The sequence below is a fragment of the Carassius auratus genome, chromosome 19, assembly GCF_003368295.1.
Source record: "Carassius auratus strain Wakin chromosome 19, ASM336829v1, whole genome shotgun sequence".
Classification (NCBI taxonomy): Eukaryota; Metazoa; Chordata; class Actinopteri; order Cypriniformes; family Cyprinidae; genus Carassius; species Carassius auratus.
Window position 1 is genome coordinate 27062362 of NC_039261.1, and position 23452 is coordinate 27085813.

The 23452-nt window shown below is 36.8% G+C and overlaps 2 protein-coding genes across 5 annotated transcripts; one reads left to right on the plus strand and one right to left on the minus strand.

Annotated features, from left to right (window-relative positions):
* The first annotated feature begins 2680 nt into the window (after positions 1-2680).
* On the plus strand, positions 2681-6017 carry LOC113120036 (cholecystokinin-like). The gene is made up of 3 exons (XM_026289858.1): positions 2681-2756; positions 3471-3731; positions 5575-6017. The coding sequence occupies exons 2-3, from the start codon at positions 3485-3487 to the stop codon at positions 5703-5705; spliced, it is 378 nt and encodes a 125-aa protein (XP_026145643.1). The 5' UTR covers positions 2681-2756; positions 3471-3484; the 3' UTR covers positions 5706-6017.
* A 1816-nt stretch (positions 6018-7833) lies between these two features.
* On the minus strand, positions 7834-23303 carry trak1b (trafficking protein, kinesin binding 1b). Of its 4 annotated transcripts, none has more exons than XM_026289862.1 (16): positions 23189-23303; positions 21573-22042; positions 17386-17462; positions 16767-16883; positions 16445-16542; positions 16090-16198; positions 15327-15405; positions 15104-15234; positions 14927-15001; positions 14661-14798; positions 14265-14341; positions 13955-14152; positions 12754-13007; positions 11546-11833; positions 10465-10567; positions 7834-10390 (listed from the first exon to the last, which is right to left on the minus strand). In XM_026289862.1, the coding sequence occupies exons 3-16, from the start codon at positions 17434-17436 to the stop codon at positions 9613-9615; spliced, it is 2496 nt and encodes an 831-aa protein (XP_026145647.1). In that variant the 5' UTR covers positions 17437-17462; positions 21573-22042; positions 23189-23303; the 3' UTR covers positions 7834-9612. The 4 variants fall into 4 exon arrangements, with proteins under 4 accessions (XP_026145647.1, XP_026145646.1, XP_026145648.1 ...); XM_026289861.1 differs by having other exon boundaries at positions 22911-23303; XM_026289863.1 differs by lacking the exon at positions 23189-23303 and having other exon boundaries at positions 21573-21767; positions 21841-22006.
* Positions 23304-23452: the final 149 nt, after the last annotated feature.

A 23452-nucleotide genomic window follows, 5' to 3' on the forward strand; every position in this document is an offset into this window, starting at 1 on the left:
GCCGCCACAGAGTACTACTACACTCAAGGTCCATAAACAGAAAGGTGTAATATTTTTTCTCATTCAAATCTCAATCGGATTGTAAAGGTGATAAATTCTGAGTGCATGAATTTATGCTAGAGTTATCAATAATTTTGGTCCATTTCCACTGAAAGGAAACCATGTAGATTTTAATTTTGTTAACTTTCAGGAATACTTTAGCATATATTTGTCTACACAGCTCTCTGATTTCATAAGATCTTGCATAAGACACAACTCTTTCAATTTTGCTTGGTCCTCTCCCTTCAGCTAACATGGACATTTTACTTGGTCTTTTCTGGTCTGAAATGTGGTAATTAAGTGTCATTAATTGACATGCCCCCAGTATGTAATTAGAGACAGACAGAGGGACAGCAGCAAATAGAGAAACAGCTTTAAATTACTTATTCATGTGTGCAGTGGAAAGTTTAGCCATCTTGTAAGAAGCATAGATTTACATAGGTCATCCTCAATTACTGTGGAATGATCTTCAGTAATGGTGCTGGTTTCATTTATTTCCAGAAGACTGTGAGGTGAGCACAATTACATCTGTCGTTTAACCTCCTAGCCCTCGATTTATAGATGATCCTGTCATGGCAGACTCCGATCAGAATAAAATACGATGAGGATCAGTTAATGCAAAATTTCTGCATGAACCCGTTTGGAGAGAGATTGAAGTTATGATTTGCACAGCGCTTGGTTTGACACGACTGATCATGGCAAAACTTCTGGCAAGACATTCTGATCTTTCTATTCTTTAACTTAAGGTTATTTTTTTTTAATAATAATTGTCTTGTGCTTACTAAGGCAAAATTTGGTTTGGTCAAATATACAGTAAAAACAATGTTTATTGTTAAATTATATTACAATAATTTTTTTAAAAGTATATTTTAGTATATATATTTTTTACATCTAATTCATTCCTGTGCTGGCAAAACTAATTATTCACAGTGTCAAATGATCCTTCAGAAATTATTTTTATATGCTGACTTGATGCTCAAGAAACATTTCTTTTTAAAAATAATAAATAAAAAAAATACTAACATATTATGTGTGAGTAAGAGTAATAATTTCTGACTTTACTAAATGTTTATTGCCTGCCTATTAAATAATTTGAGCCATTTTGCCATTTTTATTGAGAAGAATAAAAATAAAACAGGAAATAAAGGAGAAAGCATTGAATGGAATGGAAAACGTTGCAAGCCAGATTCAAACTTTAGCCACTCCTCTGATCGATAATGAAACCTCTTGAGCCTTGACTCTGTTATGTAAGGTGATGGAAGTGGGAAATGACTCTGGACTAAAAGTCTTGATGTCTTGATGAACCTTGCTATAAAAATCTCTTCATCAAACACAGGTTGCGAGTGCATCTCATTTGTGACTATCCTTCACACCTGGAGTAAAGAAGTCAAGCAAATTGAAGTGCAGGTTGCCTTCACATTACGACAGGCTCCAATCACACAAACACCTCCCACACGCCAGCCAATCGATTCTCATGCTTCACAGCACCTCCCACGCAAGTGTTCCCACACCGACCACGCAAATGTTACACCCCGATAACCATGAGAGGGAGAGAGAGACGAAGAGAGGGAGAAAGACTGAGGGACAGGTGGACAGACAGATATATTCCTTCACAGCTGTTTTCTGTGAAAACAAATGAAAGTACCCCATGAGTACTTCAATTGTCACCTCATAAAAGCAAAAAAAAAAAAAGATGTCAAATATGAGAAGAGCTACAAAAAAGGATGGGATAGACAGCCAAGAATAAGAGGAATGGCAGACGAGACTTTTTTTTCTCCTGTTTTTTGGCCACGCTTTTCTATAATGAAAGTGTATGAGCACATCGAGGTCCAAGCTACAAAAAGATAACACCATAAAATGATACTTTTACAGTGTTAGATCTTTCATTTTGAATCTTAATAGCTTGATAAATTATAGTTAAACCTGGATATTCTTCAGAAAAAAAGTCATATGGAGCAACATGAGGATGACATTAAATAATGACATTCTCCGTTCTGCGTACAAGGCTTTATAAAAGCAGTGTGTTTACATCATACTAAGTGTAAAAGTGCTGGTGCTGAAACACTTCCAGAAAGTTCTATATGTAAAGCTGTAAGTTACATAAAGAGTTATATAAAGTCTGTTTAAATATAGCTGCAGCTGTTTTTATCAAACAACATTTTCTAGAACTATTTGATTCCGACACTTGTGTGTCTACTTTGGCCCGCACCTGGAGAGAGTACAGGTGAGGCTGGTGCCATGATGGCAGCCATTCACTTACACAGCAAGAGCTGAAATGGCCAGCATATCTAATACGCAGAAATTGCATACAAATGACATGTTTGGTTTTTCCATACAGATATGAGTTCAATTAGCTTCCAGACTGTTCTCCTTGACTCTTGACCTCAGTTGTTGGAGAACTTTAATCCTGTTAAGCTGGCTGAGGTTTGATTAAAGTATCGCCAGATTCAGAATAAATGAATTAAAATAGTCTAATAGAACAATTTAGTGATTTCAATATAAAAAAAAAGAATTGTAGAACAGATGCAAACAGATGCAAAAATAGCATGATGTACATATGTATATGCTTCAACACTTTCCATGTGCGTGCATGTCTGTGGAAGTGTGTGAGTGAATGCATGTGTGTGCACGTCACAGCTGGGTATATAAGTGCCTCTCTCCCTCCTTCCTGAGAATACCCACTTTCATTCTCCTCCAAGCTCGCAAAAGAGAATAAGGTAAGAGATCCTATCCATCTGTCTATCTATTCTTTAACTTTCAAACATTAGAGTAACAGAATATAGTTGTAAACAGTGCTTGATAACTTTATTGTCTTTCTAAAATGATTTCCTTAATACTTTTTTATCTATATAGACTTAAAATGTCTTTCATCCTTTAGACCGAGTTGACAGAAAGTCTGAAAAAATAGCTTATTTGTTACATCAAATAATTTTCTTTATTTTCTTAGTCAAATAAATTAGTTTATTGATTACTGATGATTTAATATTGATATTAATTTAATTTAAAGGATAAATCAGTTTTTTTACTTAATGACTAAAATTTAAATTGTGCGTATTTAAAACCAAATATAAGAATAAGAATCAAAATGTGATATTTATAGTAGAATGAATGAAAAACAGTATATCAGTAAATCATAAATTAAATAAACTAAACCATGTATCAGTAACAATACAAGTTAATATGAAAATGTAATAATAATAAAAATATATTTTTTAATAATTGTATGGCAGTAAAAACAAACAATATGCACATACATTTAATATTAGAAATAATAAAAATTATAACATTAAGAAAAAAATGCAAATACATTTAATATTAATAATAATCAAATGTATAAAACATTTTAAAAAGAAAATTCATTAAATTGCATGGCAGCAAAAACTACAAAGGATTTCTTTTAACAAGCTTGCCTCTGTCTGCTCCTCCTCTAGTTCACATTTGCAGGATGAACAGCGGGGTGTGCGTGTGTCTGATCCTGGCTGCGCTTTCTGCCTCCTGTTTGGGTCGGCCCCGCTCCTCTTCCTCTGACACTGATGACAGCCCTCTCCCCTCGCAGCTGGATGCCAGTTTAAGTGGGCACCACCGGGTCGCCCGCTCCACCAGCCTCACCCTCAAACAGCAGCCCGCAGACACAAACCCAGACACTCGTGCCAACCTCAGCCAACTGCTGGCCAAACTCATGTCCAAAAAAGGTGAGAGACACTTGAACAGCAAACAATGGTCCACAATGACAGAAAGAATGACAATGGTTTTCAATTGTCTTGAAAACCAAAAAATGTAGCTTTAGCAAATGCTTGGTTTTCCGCACGGACAGAAACACAGAATGAGTAACAGTGAAACTAACTCATACTGCAGTACATACAGAAATGGACAACAGGAAGAGCTGGAAGGAGAAGCAGATAAATCTGCTCTTTCTCTTTGTTTCCATCTCTTCTGCTCTCCCTTTCCTGTATGACTTTCGTGCTCATATTTTCTCAGTGTATGTCCTTGTGTATGAACGTTTCTTTTGCCTTCATTTGAAAACTAGCTCAGAATTTCCTTTACAAAATTTTGTTTATTTATTGTAAATATGTGCAAAAAATTTTTTTTTATTCAAATTGGCTTATTCTTCATTACCATAAAAACAAAAATACTCAAAAAAAAAAAAAAAGTGCAACACAAATTTAGAGCAAGTTCATTTTTAGGAGAACAACAACAGGAAGGTGAAATGACAAACAAGCAGGTAAAATCATTACATGAAACTACAGGTTTCCACATAATGCAAGTAAACCTTTGTCACGCACTGTACTGTAGCTCCAGGTTAGCGTTGCTGGGCACTGACAAACACAAACACAGCCGAGAGAAGCCTGTTTATGCCGGAGGTGTACGAGAGGCGGATATTTTTTGGGTCAGGTGTGCACCATTAAATTGCATAACCACTCATTAGGGCGTCTCCTATTCAAAGGGGATCTTACTATTATCATTCCTAATCACAGGAACAGGGAATTGCACCTCTGAACAAGCTCAGTGTGAAATGACATTTTACTAAATTACTAAATTGTAAACAGGGAGCATCTGTAATGTGAGTTTATGCATGTGGATCAGGTTTTTCTTCTACATTATAGTGTCCAAATATTCCCACAAGGACAAAATGGGAAGCGTTTATGATCTCCAAAAGGAAAATAGTTTAATAAACAGGTAAATAATGTCTACAGAAGCAGAAAGGTTTTCTTCAAGAGTTAAATTTAAGTTAGGGGGTAGATAATATCATTAGCCAAGAATTTCAAAAAGCCAATGGAATGTCCAATGTGTGTGTACGTGATGAAAATACTCAGTGTGTGTAATGGGAACTAACTGATCCCATTAAAGAGTGTCCTAGATTCTCACCATACTCAGTTTCTCACTAAGGTCAGCTCTCTCTCTCTCTCTCTCAATAATTGTGAGTAGGAGGTGCAAGCTTCACACATGTCAGCATGTCACAACAAGTCTACACCAAAAGATAGTATGTATAGTGTGTTAAAAGTCTCCCATCTGTTGAAAACAGTATCACACCCTTGACAACAGATTGAATGACACCTAACATGCGGTATGAAGCTGAAACGTTGCCCAAACATTGCCACACACAGTAGCGTGCCACTCAACTCAATCATGTCGATTCAAAATAATAATTAAATTCACAGCAAGTCAAGACAATCCGGACTGTTTAAATGGCATTTTGACACATCTAAGTATAAGCCAGAGTTCACACTTGACATCTTTTTTTGTTTTGTTTTGCCGTTAACATCATTAATCGCTTACTTAAGTATGATTTATGTTCAATGGGTGACAGAAAACTGGCTACAGTGCCAGCTTCATTGATCTCTTGCCATTTAGAACCAGGTTTTATGTAGAAGATGTTAGAAGTTGTGTCTAAAAGTGATGATTTATTCTGATATATGTGCGTATATAGTAGTCCACCTTTCTACTTATACATATCTATACCATGTCACTACTAGTTAAATATTTAGGATGTTAAGAGATTTTGCATTAACTTCTTTCTTTCTTTCTCTCTCTTAGGTTCTGTTCATCGCAGCTCCTCCATGAACAACAGAGCAAACAGCATTAACCACCGGATAAAAGATCGGGATTACGTGGGCTGGATGGATTTTGGCCGCCGGAGTGCTGAGGAATATGAATACTCATCATAAAATCCATATATATCAGCTGGTTCCTCACCTACAAATAAAGAGTATATTTATTACTACTACTGTTATTATTATTCTAATGTACATTTGTTAAGAAACCAGTTTAATGCAATATACACATATGCCTAATTTTGCAAAAAAAAAGACAAAAAAGTCTCAAAGTATTGTGGTTGTTTTTCAGTCTTGTTGATTTTATTTGTCACATATGCAGTGGTTTTTGCATAAAGAGAACCATTGAGCTGATGTGCTTGTCAGATTCATGAACCCACAGTTTTCAATAAATCAGGTCAGCATTCAACTTTGGCCTTAAAATCCTACAGACTCCGGCAGTTTGTCCATCAAAACAGCTCGCAACCACGAGAACTCGCCTTTAATGGAAGGAAATGGCTTAACAAGACTTTGCGGCTCAAACGGCTTTGTCAGGAAGCCTCTTGGCTTGGAAAGAAAGTGAAAAACCAATAAATGAGTAAATGAATTAATGGAGGAAATGCTTTAAAGGAGCAATAAGTGGAGGCAGTGGAAAGATTTCTGGTTAAAAAAGACCATTTGAATTATTCAGATGCTCTCCAAAGACAAAGAGAAGTGGAAAGAGTTAGAAAAGAGAGGGTCGAAGGTTTCTTAAGCTTCAAGGCAGACTCAAGGGATTCACTGAGCTTCATTCACTGTCCAAGGGTAAAGATTTTCATTTGACAGGCACATAGAGACGTAAATAGACTGGAAGACAGACAGATGCAATAGATCTCCCTCTATAATAACAGGCCGACCATCAAGCTGCAGTGGTGGATGTGACATACGTCTTCAGACTGGTCAGCCGCCACATGCACGCACGTCACTGTCTGCTATAATTAGGCAAAGAGCTGGACAGAACTGTCATATTCAAAACATCACCCTTTTCCTCTACTGACCCTTAATAAAGGCGAAATGCTACTGAGCCGTAATCTAATACTGGCCAATAAGAACGAATGTTAATCACATCAAACCCTCAATTATAGATCTAATCCAACATCGAAGACGTATTACATCACATTAGACCACCAGTGGATTTGATTCAGCTTGTCATTATTTGGTCAAATGGGAATAAAGTTATTGGAGTCAGGACTGTTGCTGGGCAGGAACACTGAACCGGCGACACTGAGGTAAAACTTTCTCATTGGGCCCATTGGTTAGATTCTTGGTACCTGTGTTAGCGTAAACGTCTTGCCCTCATTTAAAACCATGAGCAATTGTTTGTGTTATTTTGTGTCTGGTTGGATGAAGCAAATGGACAAAACAAAACATGGCTACTTATTTGTGACCAGAGATTAACATTCGCTGATGGACATCTCATGATATAATTGAGGATCTCCCCCCCAAGACAGTGGAAAAGTCATTGCAGTGCACAAAAATAATCATGTTTAGTCTAACCTAAGAAACATCTTCAAATGATGCCCTACCTGCTTCAGGATATTAAATGCTACTGTTTGGGCTGCTTCGTCTTTGGAGGTCATCTTTGTGGTTTATGAGAAATACTCCAGAGTAAATAATTCCAGTCCTGTTCCCATGGCAATATAATGAAAACCTAGGTCTTTTCTTTTTTTTTCTTTGGACACTTAATTTGGAGAGCATGTCTGAAGTAGGTTAGCCGCCATCATGTCTGGGATAACAAATTGCTCCCTTTCACTTTTGTCTTGTAATGTACTTCTTCAAACAAACAATACCAAACGGTTATGGGAGAAATGCAACCCATTCACATTTCATATAATGGAGGAAACATTCTGACTGATCAAAACTATGAAACCAAGTCCAAATCAGGTATAATCTGAAAATACTTAAATAAATAAACATAATGTGACAATTTGACAAAAACTGCTTACCTCATTCCTTCGTGCCATTTTGGAAAATGGAAATTTACTTCAGTTTACCTTTGCTTCTATTTAACGCTTGTTTTAACATGTTAAGTACTGAAATCTAAGTAAAGGAATTAAGCAGTAACCATTTTTTAACAAATCTAACTATCTTAAAAGTAAATTTGTTAAGAGGTTCTTAACAAACTCAGTTGAAACCCTCAGTTACTCATGAAACGTTTAATTACGGACCCTTAGATTGAAAGCCTTTTTATTTATTTATTTCCTATCATGAAAAACACACAGAGTCAAGAAAGTCCCAAATTTTATTTGTAATTTCCATCAGCAGGTTGTGCAAAATAAGGAAGGAAAACAAATGAGTGAAGACACACTGACCTCTAGTGACAGTTATGGGTATCGACAGACAAGAAGCAAAATTTTTTTATTTGAAAATAAAATTATTCAAACGAACATTATTGCGTAGTCACTAATCTAAAAGCTTTTCCCTTGTACGACCATTACCTGAGAGCAACTAAATCTCAAAAACGTTATGAAACAGGTGGGTGTTAAACAGCACATTAGAAAGTCAAAGTGCACATTTCAAATAACATGAAACAACAAAACATGGTAAATGAATAAATAAAGAGAATAAAATCGCTCAGTGCTCATTAGTGCTCTCCAACGTTTTCCAGGTGTTCAGTAAAAACTCTGACATGACAGATGACTGAAATACAGGCACTCGCTTTTTTATATAGAAAACCAGCAAGACAGCAAGCACTTTCTGAAATCAGGCTTTTCATGTAGCCAATAACTCTCAATTCATTTACCCACTCATCGAATGAAAAGCTACAGTTGTCACTTCATTATTAAAGATTTATCTACTTAAAAAAAAAAGGTATAGACAGGCCAGGGCCATCCTTTGAGCAGTGGAACTGGTGCGTTCAAAACTGGGCCCCGCAGCGAAGGGACCGAGGGGACCCTGCTTCCTACCTCACACCGCGCCCCGCATCAGCTAAGGATGGCCCTGAGACAGAAAGATAAATATAGACAGAGTAATGTAGGAATAGAGAGTTGGTCGAGGTGGGTGATTAAACCAGTGCTGCACATCCTATCTGCTAGCATCAATACATCAACTCAAATGCCATCCTTCAAAACAAGCAGGCAACCAGGGAAAATACATTTTATAGATGCCAAAAGCAGGAACAGAACACCATTGATCCCGGATCGATACATTATCCTATACCCTGGAAATGCCCTTAGCTCGAAAAATACACATCAAGTGTGATAACTGAACTTCGCTCTAATTCATAGTGAATGAACCATACATGTGACTGCAGAGTTTCTAGTTCATTTGGTTTTTGTTGATTTATTCCTTCCTGCATGTGCACTGGCTGGGAAGTCAAAGTGAGGTCAAAGGTTACATACGATCAGCACCATCTGTACAGGATACGTCACATTAGATTGTACAGGGCAAATCAAGGAGTTAGTGAGGAGAGAACATACAGACAGATCAGCATGAATAAAAATAAACCACCATCTGCATATGTGTGTTTTTATTAAGATACAAATTAAAATCCTCTCATCATTTGCTCACTTTCATGTTGTTCCAAACCTGTAAGCATTTGATTCTTCTGCTGAAAACAAAAGAAGATATTTTCAAGAGTGTTTATAACCTAATAGTTCTGGTTCCCAGTGATTTCAAAGGTAATTTTAATGTCTATATTCTTTAACTGTTTAGCTGCCAACATTTTTCAAAATATCCTCCTCTGTGTTCAGCAGAAAAAAAGAAATACAGGTTTGAAACAACATGTAAATTAAATCAACATTTTTCAGTATGATTAACTTAAAAGGGCAACAAAAGTCAACAAGGTCAAATAATGGAGCGTGAAGTCCGATTTGGAATGATATAAGGGTGAGTAAATATCAAAGTTTCCTTTTGGAGGGGGGGGTGAATTATCACTTTATGTGAGAGTGTTTTTTTAAGTGTATATATATATATATATATTAAGTTATGACTTGAATTCTGTGTTAGTAAGATAATAAGGTACAATCCACTGATTGTGTGATTCATTATTATGCATAACTGATTATTTAAGACTTGTCTGCTTGGGTAGTTTAGGAGCCAGTAGCATTTCGTCCCCTTGAGGACCGGGGCCCTTCATTGCCATACTGGCCCCAACCATAGCAGGATAGCTTCGATTCCTCCTCATACCTTCATTTAGGGGACTAAAGGGGGACCCTGCCCTCCGAAGCCCACCCAGAGGACCTATAAGTGGGCTTGGCCTTGGAATCCCTCCCCCCGTTGCCCCAGAAGCCCCAGGGCTTGCCAACCCTAACCTTTTCAGCTTATCCACCAAGTTGAGACTATACATACTGACATCAGTTTGGCTCTCACAGTCTTTAGCCTGAGCCCCAGACACCCCTGCCACCTCTTTCAAAATAGACCTTGCTGGCTTGGAAGCCAAGAAGTTTTCATAGGACGGGCTCTTGAAAGAGAAAGGCATGGAGGTGTCCGAATCAGAAACCGCTGAACCTGGGCTGGGAGTGCAACGGGTGGGGGAATTTGGCGGAGTGGTGGGTCTGTTCGGGTCGGGAGGAGGAGGAGGAAGAACTGAGGTGGAGAAGAGGACTCCTCCGCTTCCTCTATCCCAGCTCTGAGGCTGGTACACGGCAGCAGAGATGCCCCTCTCCTGCAGGAGGCGAACCAGGCCCAAGGATGTGCTGAAGGTTTTGGTGGAGTCCCGCAGGTTGGTGAATGACTGAGACTGGGACAGACTCATTCTCCGAGGAGTACACGGCGTGACGGCAGGGGTCGAGCGGATACTGCTTGACATCACGCAGGACGAGGTGGGGACGGGGTTTAAACTGGACAGAAAAACAGAAAATGATTTGCCGATTGGCTAGTCAGTTATTGTCTCAGTGACAGGACAGTACATTACCTGGGTGTCACTCTTGTGAGCTCATCAGATGGATGGAGGATTTTGCAGGTGGTGAAGGTGTAGGTTGAACTTGTGTGAGCCATGCATTTGCCCGGGAAATACACTGGAAAATATACAAAAACTGAGAGTCAAACAAACAGTTTTCATTTATTTGTATCTAAATGAATAGTTTATGAAAGTTATGAAAGTGTTCTAAATATGTATTTTTAAAGAAGAACATTAATCGTTTGACAGCTATATATACATATATATATATATATATATATATATATATATATATATATATATATATATATATATATATATATATATAGCTGTCAAACGATTAATCACATCCAATTTAAAAGTTTTTGCTTACATAATGAGTGTATACTGTGTATATTTTTATGTATATTAGAAATACAAACACATAAATGTACATATAAAAAAAATATGTTATGTTTATATATTAAATATGAAATATAAGAACATAAATATACATACATACACATATGTAAATATTTTCAAAATATAAACTATATGTGTATTTATATATACATAATAAATACACAGTACATATATTTTGGATGTGATTAATCGCAATTATATAATATATATATATATGTGTGTGTGTGTGTGTGTGTGTGTGTGTGTGTGGTATGTGTATTTATATTGATTTCAGAAATATTTTAATTATAAAATCTGTTAATCCATGACAATGCACAGTTTTTATTTATTTTTAAATAAATAAATAGATTTTATATTTAGTTTAGATACTGAAGTCATATTTAATATAAGAACTTGTCACAACAAATATTTAGTTCAATTAATTTTATCTAAATTAATATTTACCAAATATATGGTTTTAAAATAATTTGAGAAATTTGTTAGACTAACATATAGGAAATTGTTTGTTTTGATTTTTTTAAAAATAAATTAATAATAATAATAAAAAATTATAGCAAATAGTGAATAAGGATTCTCTCTCTCTCTCCCTCTCTTTCTCTCTATATATATATATTTACACAACGTATGTCCATTTTAAACATACAATAAGCAACATAAATAGTATTATAATGTCAATCTATGACTCAAAACTTACTTGAGAACTCGATGGAAGCGTGACCTGTGCTGAGACATGGTGACGGGGAGGCTGAGGGGGCGAGGCTATGGGAAGCAGGTACACTGGAAATGGATGTGGTTGTGGTGGGAAGGTTCTGGAAATACTGCTCTCCAGGCTCATCTTCCTCATAATCGGCATAGTGATAGACTTCCTCCAGGTCCAGCTCCAAGGGACGGAAGCCTTTCGGGACCACACCAGGTCGGGCATCCAGGATACCGCCCAGATTAGGCTGAGCCAACTGCTGCCAGTGCTGAAGCGTAGCCGAGCCTAGGAGAAGAAAAAGACACGAGGGATGCAGAGAAGAAGTGTGTGATTATATCATCTTATTTACACTGCAGCTATATCAGGTCAGTGTGTAAACAAACACATATTAACAATGGTGCAATGATGTGATAATGAAAATATAGAATGAAGGAAAGAAAGAATGAGAATGTCTGAAATGGAATAAGAAGAAGAGACTTTATTGAAAGTGAAGAGAAAATTGCAGAACACAGACTTTAAATTAAATAAGGGGTGAAAAAAGTTAAAGAATTACAGAAACAGAAAATATGGATGAAGAGTGAAACAAAGTAAAAATGTCCATTTTCATTTTTTGTCCATTAGGTGGCAGTAAAAACACACAAAACAGAACTTCTTCCAAGAACTCTCACAACAAACTTCAAAATCAGTATTTCAATCACTACTTCATGCAGCTTAAGCACTACACTATAATTCATCACGACACTAGAATATATGTAACTGATCGGACTCTTTCACATCTCACATACATGGTTTAGCACAGATGAAACAAATGAAGTCCTGCCTTTTTCATTATAGTAGAAGAGCCTTCATAGAATATATAAATATTCATAACAGCACCATCATATGCAAAATTATTTGCATTAGCCATGTATTACAGTGGAGGGAGTTTTTCCTTTCAAAATTATCATTTGTTTGAAATGAAAGGGTTAGGTGAAAGAATTTTGACTTTCTGGTGAACTATTCCTTACATTTATCAATTTTCAAAAGTATGCCATAACCTGATCGCTAGTGTAAATGTATCCAGGAGCGGGATTCTCTGAAGTACGAGTGTTTGCGAGGATGCATTAGCCCCCACAGCGAATTGAAAAGCATCATAGTGGGTGGACGTGGCCTGGAACGGTAACGAAGAAATGTCTTAGGATAGACATTTTGGGTATTTCGGTCACCTTCCAGAGGTTTGACAATCTGGAGCTTGTCGGGAAGATAGGGCCGGCTGGCCCAAGCGCCCAGGGACATGATGCTCTCGCTGTGCACCAGCCTGTTTGAGTAATCTCCACTGTCCGCTGGCTCTCGGTTACGCCTCTCCCGCTCCCCCTCAAAGAAGAGACGCTCGCTCAGACAGTTCTGCCGCCGCAGAGACAGTCGCCTCAGAGCGAGTTTGAGCTCCTCAGAGCCAGAGCGCTTCTCAGGGGCGTCCACACTGCAGTCAGAAAACAAGGAGAGTTGTGTGACTGAAAACAAGACTCATTCTTAGGTCATTTGTTTAAAGTTATTTTAAAGGATGCTGAAATTAGTTACATTATTTGATAGATTCAAATTTGTTGATTCTGTAATGCCAAATTAAAATGATTTTATCTTTAAATGTATGATTTTCTATTAGTAATGTCCTCCAATTTGCAAGACCCCATTTATCAAAGTTACATTGCAAACGTGTTATTTTAAGGTTAGAATAGTGAATTTCAGATTTCAGTTGAATTAAATAACTTTCTTTATGCATTATATATTTTTATCTAAAAAGAACATTTTATGATAAAATACTGGATTTGTCTTTGTATTCACACATAATGTTTAACCGAATATATGTATGCTAAGGGATTTCTCTTATTTAAAAACTGTCTGACATGTTAAAGGTAGTAATGTGATGAGGTGACAGAGGTGAGTTTAGTCTTATAGCACGTATCATTATTATATTTTTACTTCACTTCTAATAATAAATGATAAAAAAATCTCAAAGCAGCTGCTCATATGATAAATCTAAAGCTCATATGTGATTTAATTTCTTCATTTGGGGTAGCAACAAAAAAATATTCAAAAATAAATAATCCAAAAATAAAAATTGAAAGATGCCAAACAATGAATAAAACGTTCAAATGATGAATCAAAAGTTTAAACATTCATGGCAAAAGGGAAATAACATTAACATAGTGTTAAATACGAAATCTGAATGATAGTACTAGAACTTATTCAAAATGATAAGTACATCAGTTGTTATGTGTTAAATTAAGTGTAGGTAAAAAAAAATATGACTTTTGGACATTCAGCACTGACCTTTTCAAAGAAAATAATAATGAAATGTAAAAAACTTAAAGGTCAATTTCAAGTTATTAGCATACAGTCTCTGTAAACATGGCTTCATAATGGACTCACGCAGCATCTGAGGGGCCGGTCTCCTGGAGCATGCTCTGTGTACGGTTATCAGGCGCTGCATTGCTGTCAGAGAGGGCGGAGCTAAGGGAGGAGAGCGTCTGATTGGACCCAGGGATGTTGGTAGCAGAATTAGCAGATCGCTGTCTGACAGACTGGTTGATGTTCTTCACGGTCTCGAACACACGCTTATGACGAACCCTTGAGACAAAAGCACATTTTGTTAGAGGAGATATTTAACTACTTCAGATTATGGCAATGAAAGATAATATGCTGTATTGGAAAAGGAAAAACAGGGAGGAAGATTTCAAACCTCTGTTCTTCATTGTCAGGATTCTCCAGACTCAATTCCTTCCTCATGGTTCCCTCAATTTCAGCAGCCAGGGAGTCCTAAAACACACATGCACAAACTTTTACGAAACTATCTACATGGGGATTTTTTTTTTTCTAGAGGATTGACCCTGATCTTTTACAACCTGCATTCAATCTTTTCAGACCTTTACCTTCTGGAAGATGTTATAATCTGGTTACAACAAGAACTAACAGATTTCAGAATAGCTTTTTCCAGTAGGCATAAAAAAGCGTAATATTGTATTTTTAATATACTTTAAAATGTTAGTCATGTAATGGCAAAGCTGAATTTTAGTGCACTGGCCTAGCATGAGTTATATAACTCTTTGTATGTGTGTGTGTGTGTGTGTGTGTCTACCATGGGGAAAATTCCCAGAGGGTGATAGCGTCGAGGAGTTCCTGCGGACACACTGCGGTTCCGTAGGTTCTTGAGCTCCTCCTGAGCCTCATGGAGCATTTCAATGCACTCGGAGTATTTCTCCTCCAGCTCCTGGAGCTGTGTGTGTGTGAGAAACCAACAACATTTTCAATAACATACACACAGAATATATTATGAAGGTACATGTATGCTTTTGTAAGGTGAAAAACATGGAATATTGATTTATTATGTCTTAAATAAAGTACCTCAACTGTAAGCTGTCTTTGAGCATCTTTAGCTGCTGAAAGGTGCTGAGAAAGTTCTTCGTTCTCGACAGCAAACTGTCCAAAACACACACAAACACATACATCTCAGAACATCTCACATATTGTACAATTCATTCACCAATAAAGTTAAAGAAAAAAAGATGAAACGGTTCTCACGGTTTTGGCTTTTTTCTGCAGGTCCACTATCTGAGAGAGAAGGTGGGTGATTTCCTCCTGTTGGCGAGAGGCATCTTCGGTTTTTTTGGCCAGTTCTTCTGCTATACTGGAGATCTGGATGCTGGACTGCCCTTTATGGAGAGAAAGGGTGGACTTATTCTTGTTTTGTCAAAATATAGAGCAATACACCTCCACTTAATCCCTAAAACAACATCTCCCTCACTTAGCTCTCTGACGCAGTCGTTCACCAGCTGCTGTTCCTTCTCCTCATAGGACTCAGTCTCAGACTTCAGCTGACTTGCCTGAGGACAAACAGCAAGTGTGTTTTAAGAAGTCTGTTTCATTCTGGTCTGTGTCATTTCTAAGAACATCCAATCATCAAATCAAGGTGAGCATTTAATAAAAGTAAAACGATTGCAATCTTTGTATAGTGGAGTCCATAAACCTCCAGAAACACGGAAATCCCATCCATGATAGTTCACTGTGTGTTCAGAACGACTCTGAATAACAGAGGTTATAGACATTCGGAAAGATTCTCAATCTACTGTGATTGCAGCATGCACGCACAATAGAAATCAATTCTTTTTTCTATTCACGCATGGAAATTTGGCAGAGGCACACACATTGCCCGGGGCCAAAATGTCTTCTTTCGCTTTTGCTTAGTCTTGCCAGTTAGTAGTTCATTTTAAATGAAATCAATGCTTTTATTCAGCAAGGACCCATTAAATGATCAAAAGAGACAGGGATGACGTTCATAATGTTACAAAAGTTTTCTACTTCCAGTAAAACCTGCACTTCTGAAACGTCTGATATATAGAAGAATTTATCTTAGACATTAAAGGATTAAATTAAATTATATAAAATATATTAAATTAGGGGAAAAAACAAATACAATTACCGACAAAATTGCAATAAACTTTGACTATGTTTTCCACTTTGTACCCACTCCAAACGTTTGAACGGTAATGCGTTTCTAAATGTAGTACCTCTGATCTGAGAGAGAGATTTTCCTCCTCCAGGTCTCGTAGTTTTTGCTGCAGGATGTCCAGAGAGGAACCACCACGAGCAGAAACTCCTGCCCTTCCCTGCTGACTCCTGATCCAGAAACCAAAGACTGTATGACTAAGAAATTCTGTTTTCTTTATTTCCATGGTTGAACAACTGTCTGATTCAACAGAAGTAACAAGTGTTGAGGTTGTTGAAAACTGTTGTACATTATACATTTAAAACTAGAGCTGAGAAGTCTGAGCTAATAATATCCTAACTGAAGCCAACAGGACCGGCTTCACTGGCCTTGAGCGATAGGTAAAAGAGGACAGTGTTATAAAACAGTGGACTGACGTGGGCGATCCAGACCCCTCTTCGCTCTCCTCCGCTGCATTAGTGTAGAACTGCAGGAGCTCGTCTTTTAGATTCAACTCATGGTGCAGCTGAGCCACCTGTGCACAATAATATAAACACAATTTAAACAGCAAGAATTCGTTCATTGCTAATTAGAATTTCTCATATTATTACTAACAGTATTAAAGACATGAACTGAGATCAACCATAAAAAAAGCTTCTGATAACTGAGAGCCAAATTGACTAAGAAGTGAACTCATGTAACTCATTTAACCTGAATTCCCAGCGGGGAGAAAATTTTGAAATGAATCTGTTCAAGTACCTCCTCCCTGATGGTGCCCACTTGTTCCTCCAGGTATTCGTTCTGCTCTGACAGAACATGGTTCTTCTTCAGGAGGGACTGACCGATGCGGGCGGAGAGCTCCAGATCCCGCTCTTTCTGTAGAGTTGAGAAAAAGAGTTGAAAATCCACTACTGCTTAAAAGTTTGGGGTTGGTAAGATGCTTCTCTTTTATTCACCAAGGTTGCATTTATTTGATCAAAAATACAGTAGAAAAAGTGAATTATTATAACAGTTGAAACAAAAAATGTTTTTTTTAATGTCATTTAAACTGTAGTTTTGGCAACGCAAATTTTCCTCACATGATTCTTCAAGAATTAATTCTTATATAATGACTTGCTCATGCAACATTTATTATTATTTCTTTTTGTGCTGCATAATAGTTTTGTAAATACCATGATTCCTTTTTTTCAGGATTCCTTGATGAATTGAAAGTTCAGAACAGCACTGAAATAGAACTGTTGTGTTGCACTAAATGTATCTTTAGTTTCCCTTTTAACTAATTAAATGCATCCTTGTTGAACAAAATCATTATTTCTTATTAATGACCGACCCAGACTTTAGCATCATAATAAACACACAATATCTTTTTAAACCTCACCTCCTCCAGAAGTCTTGTGACAGCGTCGATGTCATTGTAGGTCTTGGTCATCTGGCCCACTCGCTCAGCACATAGTACTGAAACACAGACCGAAAAAACACTTGAGTACATTACACCAGCTTAAACAATTTCAGTACAATGAGGCAAAAGTCCTACATCCTGACCTTAAAAATGACCCTGATAAGAGAACTCTCAAGCTTGCAGACATGTAATGTCAGTTTAAGTAGATAAAGAGAAGGGGAAAAAGCTCCTGGCTTGCTGACCTCGCACCATCATGCTCTTACAATAACATCAATGACAAACCATGCATGATTGCCCCGCGACTGTTTCCATGGTGCTGTTACTCAGCAACCCCATCCACAGTGAGCCTGCTTTAATGAGGACTGTAGATCTACAATCAAACTCGGGACATTGACTGTAAAGATATTAAAACGCTTCTGGACTAGTGATGAGAAAGTTTTATGAGGTCATAGTGTCAGACTCTGGACAGAGCAATAAATAAGACAACCATGCCGTCCTCTCTACACACACACAAAGATATCCAGAGGCCTCAGGCTACACTCAAAAAGGAGAAAGGGTAAAAAGGAGAATGTGATTAGCTTTAAAGCACATCTGAATCTCATCCAAAACACTTACAGATAAAACTAGCCCACAGCATGCAAAAGAAATGCCTCAAATGCTCAAAAACACCCCCTGATAATGAGAAATAAAGGCAGGAACTACAAATGCATGACTTTACCATCAGCATACTGCTCATAGCACCACTCCAGCTCAAAGTCTTCTGCTCCCATGATCTTGTGCATCCTTTTATTCCCTCTCCACTCAGCAGAGAGGAGAGGACCAGACCGAGCGTTAGCGCTACACTTCCTTCCTCCCGTAACCGTACTGAGTGATGCTGAGAGTGTGGTCAGTTACAGCAATAAGAGGAGAGTGACTATATTTAACTCTATGATGAGAGAGAGAGAGACTGTGGGAGGGAAGGAATCAGACAGAGAGAGAGAGAGAGAGAGACAGAGAGAGAGACAGAGAGAGAGAGAGAGAGAGAGAGAGAGAGAGAGAGAGGCTGTAGTGGTGGGGGGATGTGGGACATGAAGGTAATGTTGATATCACAAGGTCAGATGTAAAGGACTATAATCTAATGTGAACTAGAGGGTCATTCATGTGATTCAGTGTATTTCTATTCCTCTGTCACATGACTATGCAATATTATCCATGATCATCATAAAATAATCCAATAAAATATCATTTTTTAAGGTTTTTTTTTTCTTATTTAGTTAAGTCGGGGTTATTTTGGAAACATGTATTTAGTACCGGTAATAATAATTTTTTTAAATGTATTTTTTAAGAAAATCCAATCTAAAATTACAATAAAGAAGTTGACAGTGTTACAAAAGACTTGTATTTTCAAATAATTACTGTTCTTTTAAATGTTATATTCATCAAAGAATCCTGAAACGTATACTGGTTCACATCAAAATATTAGGCAGCACAAAAGGTTTTTTCATATTGATAAATAAGTTCTTGAGCACCATATCAGAATATTATAATGATTTCTGAAAGATCATGTGAGACTGAAAGATTGGAGTAATGATGCTGAAAATTCTGCTTTGCCATCAATGGAGTAAACTACATTTAATTATTCTTATGTTTCTTTTTTTGTAAATTTAACAGTATTTCACAATATTGCTGTTTTTACTGCATTTCCGGACAAATTATTGCATCCCTTGTTCTGTGACCTTTTAACTGATTAACTGATATATGATACTGTATATCTAAATTTCAAATGACAATTAAAAATGTATTTAAAAATGTAAAATAATCATTATAATCCTTTATTAAATGTCTTATTTGGTCTTTTAATTATTTGTAAACCAGTTTACATGCCTGAGCTTGACCAGAGCATGATTCTGAAAATCTGTAATATTCTATAGAAATCGAAATAGTTAAAAAAGATAGAATTCAAAGGGTAATGAATAACAGAAACCACCCTAGTATTCCCTCTAAGATTAATTAAATGCAGTTTTCCACTGGACTGGAATAATTCCTTAACTGTCCAGCAACTGTAATATAATTGAAATATAATACCGTTGCAGTCTGTCAGAAAAAGATTACTTATTACATTATCATTCATTATGGCAAAGGCAGAGCTGATTTCTTAGTCTTTGACAGTATATATTAATATTCTGTCTGCACAGAAAGCTGATATGAGGCATGATTCAGACAGTAAACATGACTCAGTAGGAGCTATTCAGATGGGCTTGAGTCAAGAGCTGTACACAATTATCCAACTGAACCCGTTTGAAACATTTAAACTAAAAAGTGTGTCGACTTATTATTGCTTTTCCACACTAGCACATGCAGCAGCCAATCAGTGAAACTTTCGAATTGTGCGTTAAAGTCTTTTACACGGATGCATGTGCGTCAGACTCTCCAATATGTCTGATACCCTGGAGGGGAAATCTATAACAGTTATGTAACCAGAACCAATTTAAATAATGAAGGCTGCTGAGAGGTTAATTACACAAATTCTCAGAATGCTAGTGATAAGGTTAGGTCCAGTGCAAATAAATAAGAGAAATACGTTCTGTAACCTATTTATAGTGGAAAAAACATACACTACTGTTCAACAGGGACAGTATGGTTTTTTTTATTAATATTTGTTTTAATTATTATTAATTAACTTTAAGGATGTATTACATTTGTCATAGGTGACAGAAAAAAAAATAATCAAGGTATGCACAAAAATATTAGACAGCTCAGTTCGGCTGTTTTCAGCATTGATAATAAAAAAGAAATGTCTCTTGAGCACCAAATCAGCATATGATTTCTGAAGGACCATGTGACACTAAAGACTGGAGTAAGACTGCTGAAAATGCAGCTTTGACATCACAAGACAAAATTACATTTTAAAAGTATTCAAACAGGAAACAGCTATAACAGTAAACAGTAACAATATTTCACATTTGGAGAAAAATGCAGCCTTTATGAGCAAAAGAGACTACTTTAAATACATTAAAAAACTTTACTGACCCCAAACTTTTGAACGGTAGTTGATCTTTTACTATGAACACTTCTACATTAATATGTGATATTTATATGTTACAAAACAGTTCACAAGCCACATTACAACAACAAGAAAAACTTCACAGAGGCGTGTAAAACAGTAATGGTGACATATATTGGTTACATAATATGTAGTCTGACTGAGCATATATATGGGCTTACACCAGTTCACTTTATTTTAAACTCTGTAGCTCACGCACCAAACAAGTGTGGATACAAAAGAAACCAGCGCCATCTAGTGGCTGAGCCATATCACTAACAACACCATTCACTTTTCACGATGACCTTCATATATCCTCACTACATATTCCGTTACATCTAGGTCCCTTAAAAATGGAAAAATCATCAAAACCATATTATATGGCAAGAAAAAAACCCCTCAAATATCGGAGCAGATCTCACTCCATTAGATAAAAAGAAGAGGAATCTGCAGAACTCTAGTCTAGCAATTATTCAGGTAGCTACAAAAGTTTCAAAAGTAATGTTTTTTTCTGCCAACTAAACCACGAAATATAACTTTGCTTTATTAGCAATGCATTTTATATGAAATATAAAATGCATTTATTAACTAAATGTATTTATTTTTTAATATTAATGTCCATGCTTCTAAAACCAGCACAATGCAGAAATGCACAAGATCGTTGAATGTTAAAATTTAAAAAAATCAAACAGAGATCAAAAGTATGTGCAAATGTATAAAGATAAAAAAAATCTAAATACGAAAATTACATAAGAAGTCTTGTTTTCTGAGAAATTGATCAAAATCAAATGAGTTTGTAATAATAAAAAAGGGAGTGGTCTTAGAAAAGCCAGTTTAATTCCAAGGGAAAACAAGTTTTCATTCCCCACTCACAGATATTTGTTCTGGTTTTAAACATAAACACACTTCATTTTGCTTATTTTCACAGAAAACAAAACTTCATGCATTTTAATTTAAGGATATTTAGATAATTGCATTGGAAAACAAAGTAAAAATATTAAGGAAGATACTACTGCAGCACATGCAACATTTAATGACATAAATGTATGATTTTTTTGTTCCAATTTAAGATCTTTTTAAGGCCTGCAGGACCCCTGTTATTGGTCAAAATTCTTTCTAATGATAACAAGCCTGTTTCACTCACAAAAGTAGTTGAGTGTCTCCTCGATCTGCTCTGAGGTGAGGTCTATGCGTGTGTCTGGCGAGATGAGAGGTGTGTGGATCCAGTCGTCGTGCTCATAGCCGTACACACAGTCTGCCCTGAGCCTGTAGACTGGCAACTGCTCCTCCAACAGACTGATAATCTCCACCTCAGGGAGCTCTGTGCTGTTACAAACATCTACAACAGAGAGAGACCGAGATGTGCAAATCAACACTTATATGAAACAACACACATTCACATGCGTTCTGACCTGTGATTGTTTCTGCGTCCCTGTAGCAGGCGTGTGGCGCTTGAGGCACTGGTTCCTCAGTTCCTTCGCCTACATACTGCTCTTCAGGGATGGGTCCAAGGTGTACAGCTTCTGTAGGATCTGATCTTGAGCACTCAGAACTGGACTCGTCCAGCTTGGCAACTTCTCAGTGAGATACTACAACATGCCCAGCTTTGCCCCTCTGTAAACAACACAGACCAATGAGATTAAAGATTATAAAAAAACAAAAGTAGGCCTATATGCTGTTTTAGGCCTGCTTTGGTATTAGTTATCTAAGGATCTTGCAGACAAATCATTTCATTAACAACCACAAACATGTAGGCCGGATAGTATTTGTTTTTGTAAAGTTTTTTTTTTTTAAATCCATTTTCATAATTTTTGACAGGCCACCAGGTGCAGCAAGGAGGATCCTTTAAGGTAAACTAACAGTGCATAGAAAAAAGATACAGTCTGTTATAATTACAAAATAATATTAAAAATAAAATATCCCTAACCTAAACCTACCTCTTACAGAAAACATTCATTGTTACACTTTTAATATATATTTTTTTATATATTTTTTTCCTCTCGTCAATAATGTCAGTTTTACTATCCTTGTGGGGACATTTGGTCCACAATGTAACATAAACAAGAACACACACACACACACACACACACACATTTTAGAAAACATTTTAAATCCTCAGATCACACATCCCTGTAGAATGAAAGCATCATCTTAATCACAGAGAATTACAGGAAATATTGCAGATTCTGGCAGTGTGCACATACAGTCAGAGATTATAAATCACGCAGAACATCTCTCATACAGGAATTGTAAAGCGAGATCACGTGGTTTGTTTTTGTAATGGGCGTGTGTACGCATGTGTCGTCATGACGTTCCTTCGTATCTTCTGCGGTACCTACACCTTACGTAAACAAGATTTTAAGTCATTAAAATGAACATCTGTATTTCACTGTAGACCACATTTTAGCTACTGGTACACATTATCAAACAAGATAATGTCATGACTGTGATAGTGACTATATAGATTAATCTGCTTACTTACAAGTAAGGAAACTCCAGTTCGTGTGGAAATCATGTAGCGTTAACGTTAATTAATTTATCGTCGTCCGGATAATACGCGCAGATGAACCACAGATGAACTTATTTCTCCAAATGGACGGCGTTAGTCACGTCAACCATAAAGCACAGTCTTCAATTCTGCTTTTGTCTCTAAAGAACCGATAACCTAGATTGTCGGATTGTTTCACTAACGTTACAACGGGATTGTTACAGATGTCTTCAACAGCAGGCGTCGAATCTCCTAAAACCGCTGAACCTTACTTCTTATTTCCTCTTATTTTGCCCATCCTATTCATCATCCTTTCCTCCTGTATCACCTCCTTTCATTCTCAATCTGAGAGCGCCGCAATGTCTGTGACGTCACACGTCAAACGCGCAAACCTCGCGCTACTGCAGCAACTCACAACACACCAGAATGTCACACAAAGGACGTGACATAGTTTCTCTGTATACGATTACTGGGCTACATTTAATAGCTTTCGTAATTTAATTGAATGTGTGTGTTTATTCATTGATACTAGAAAC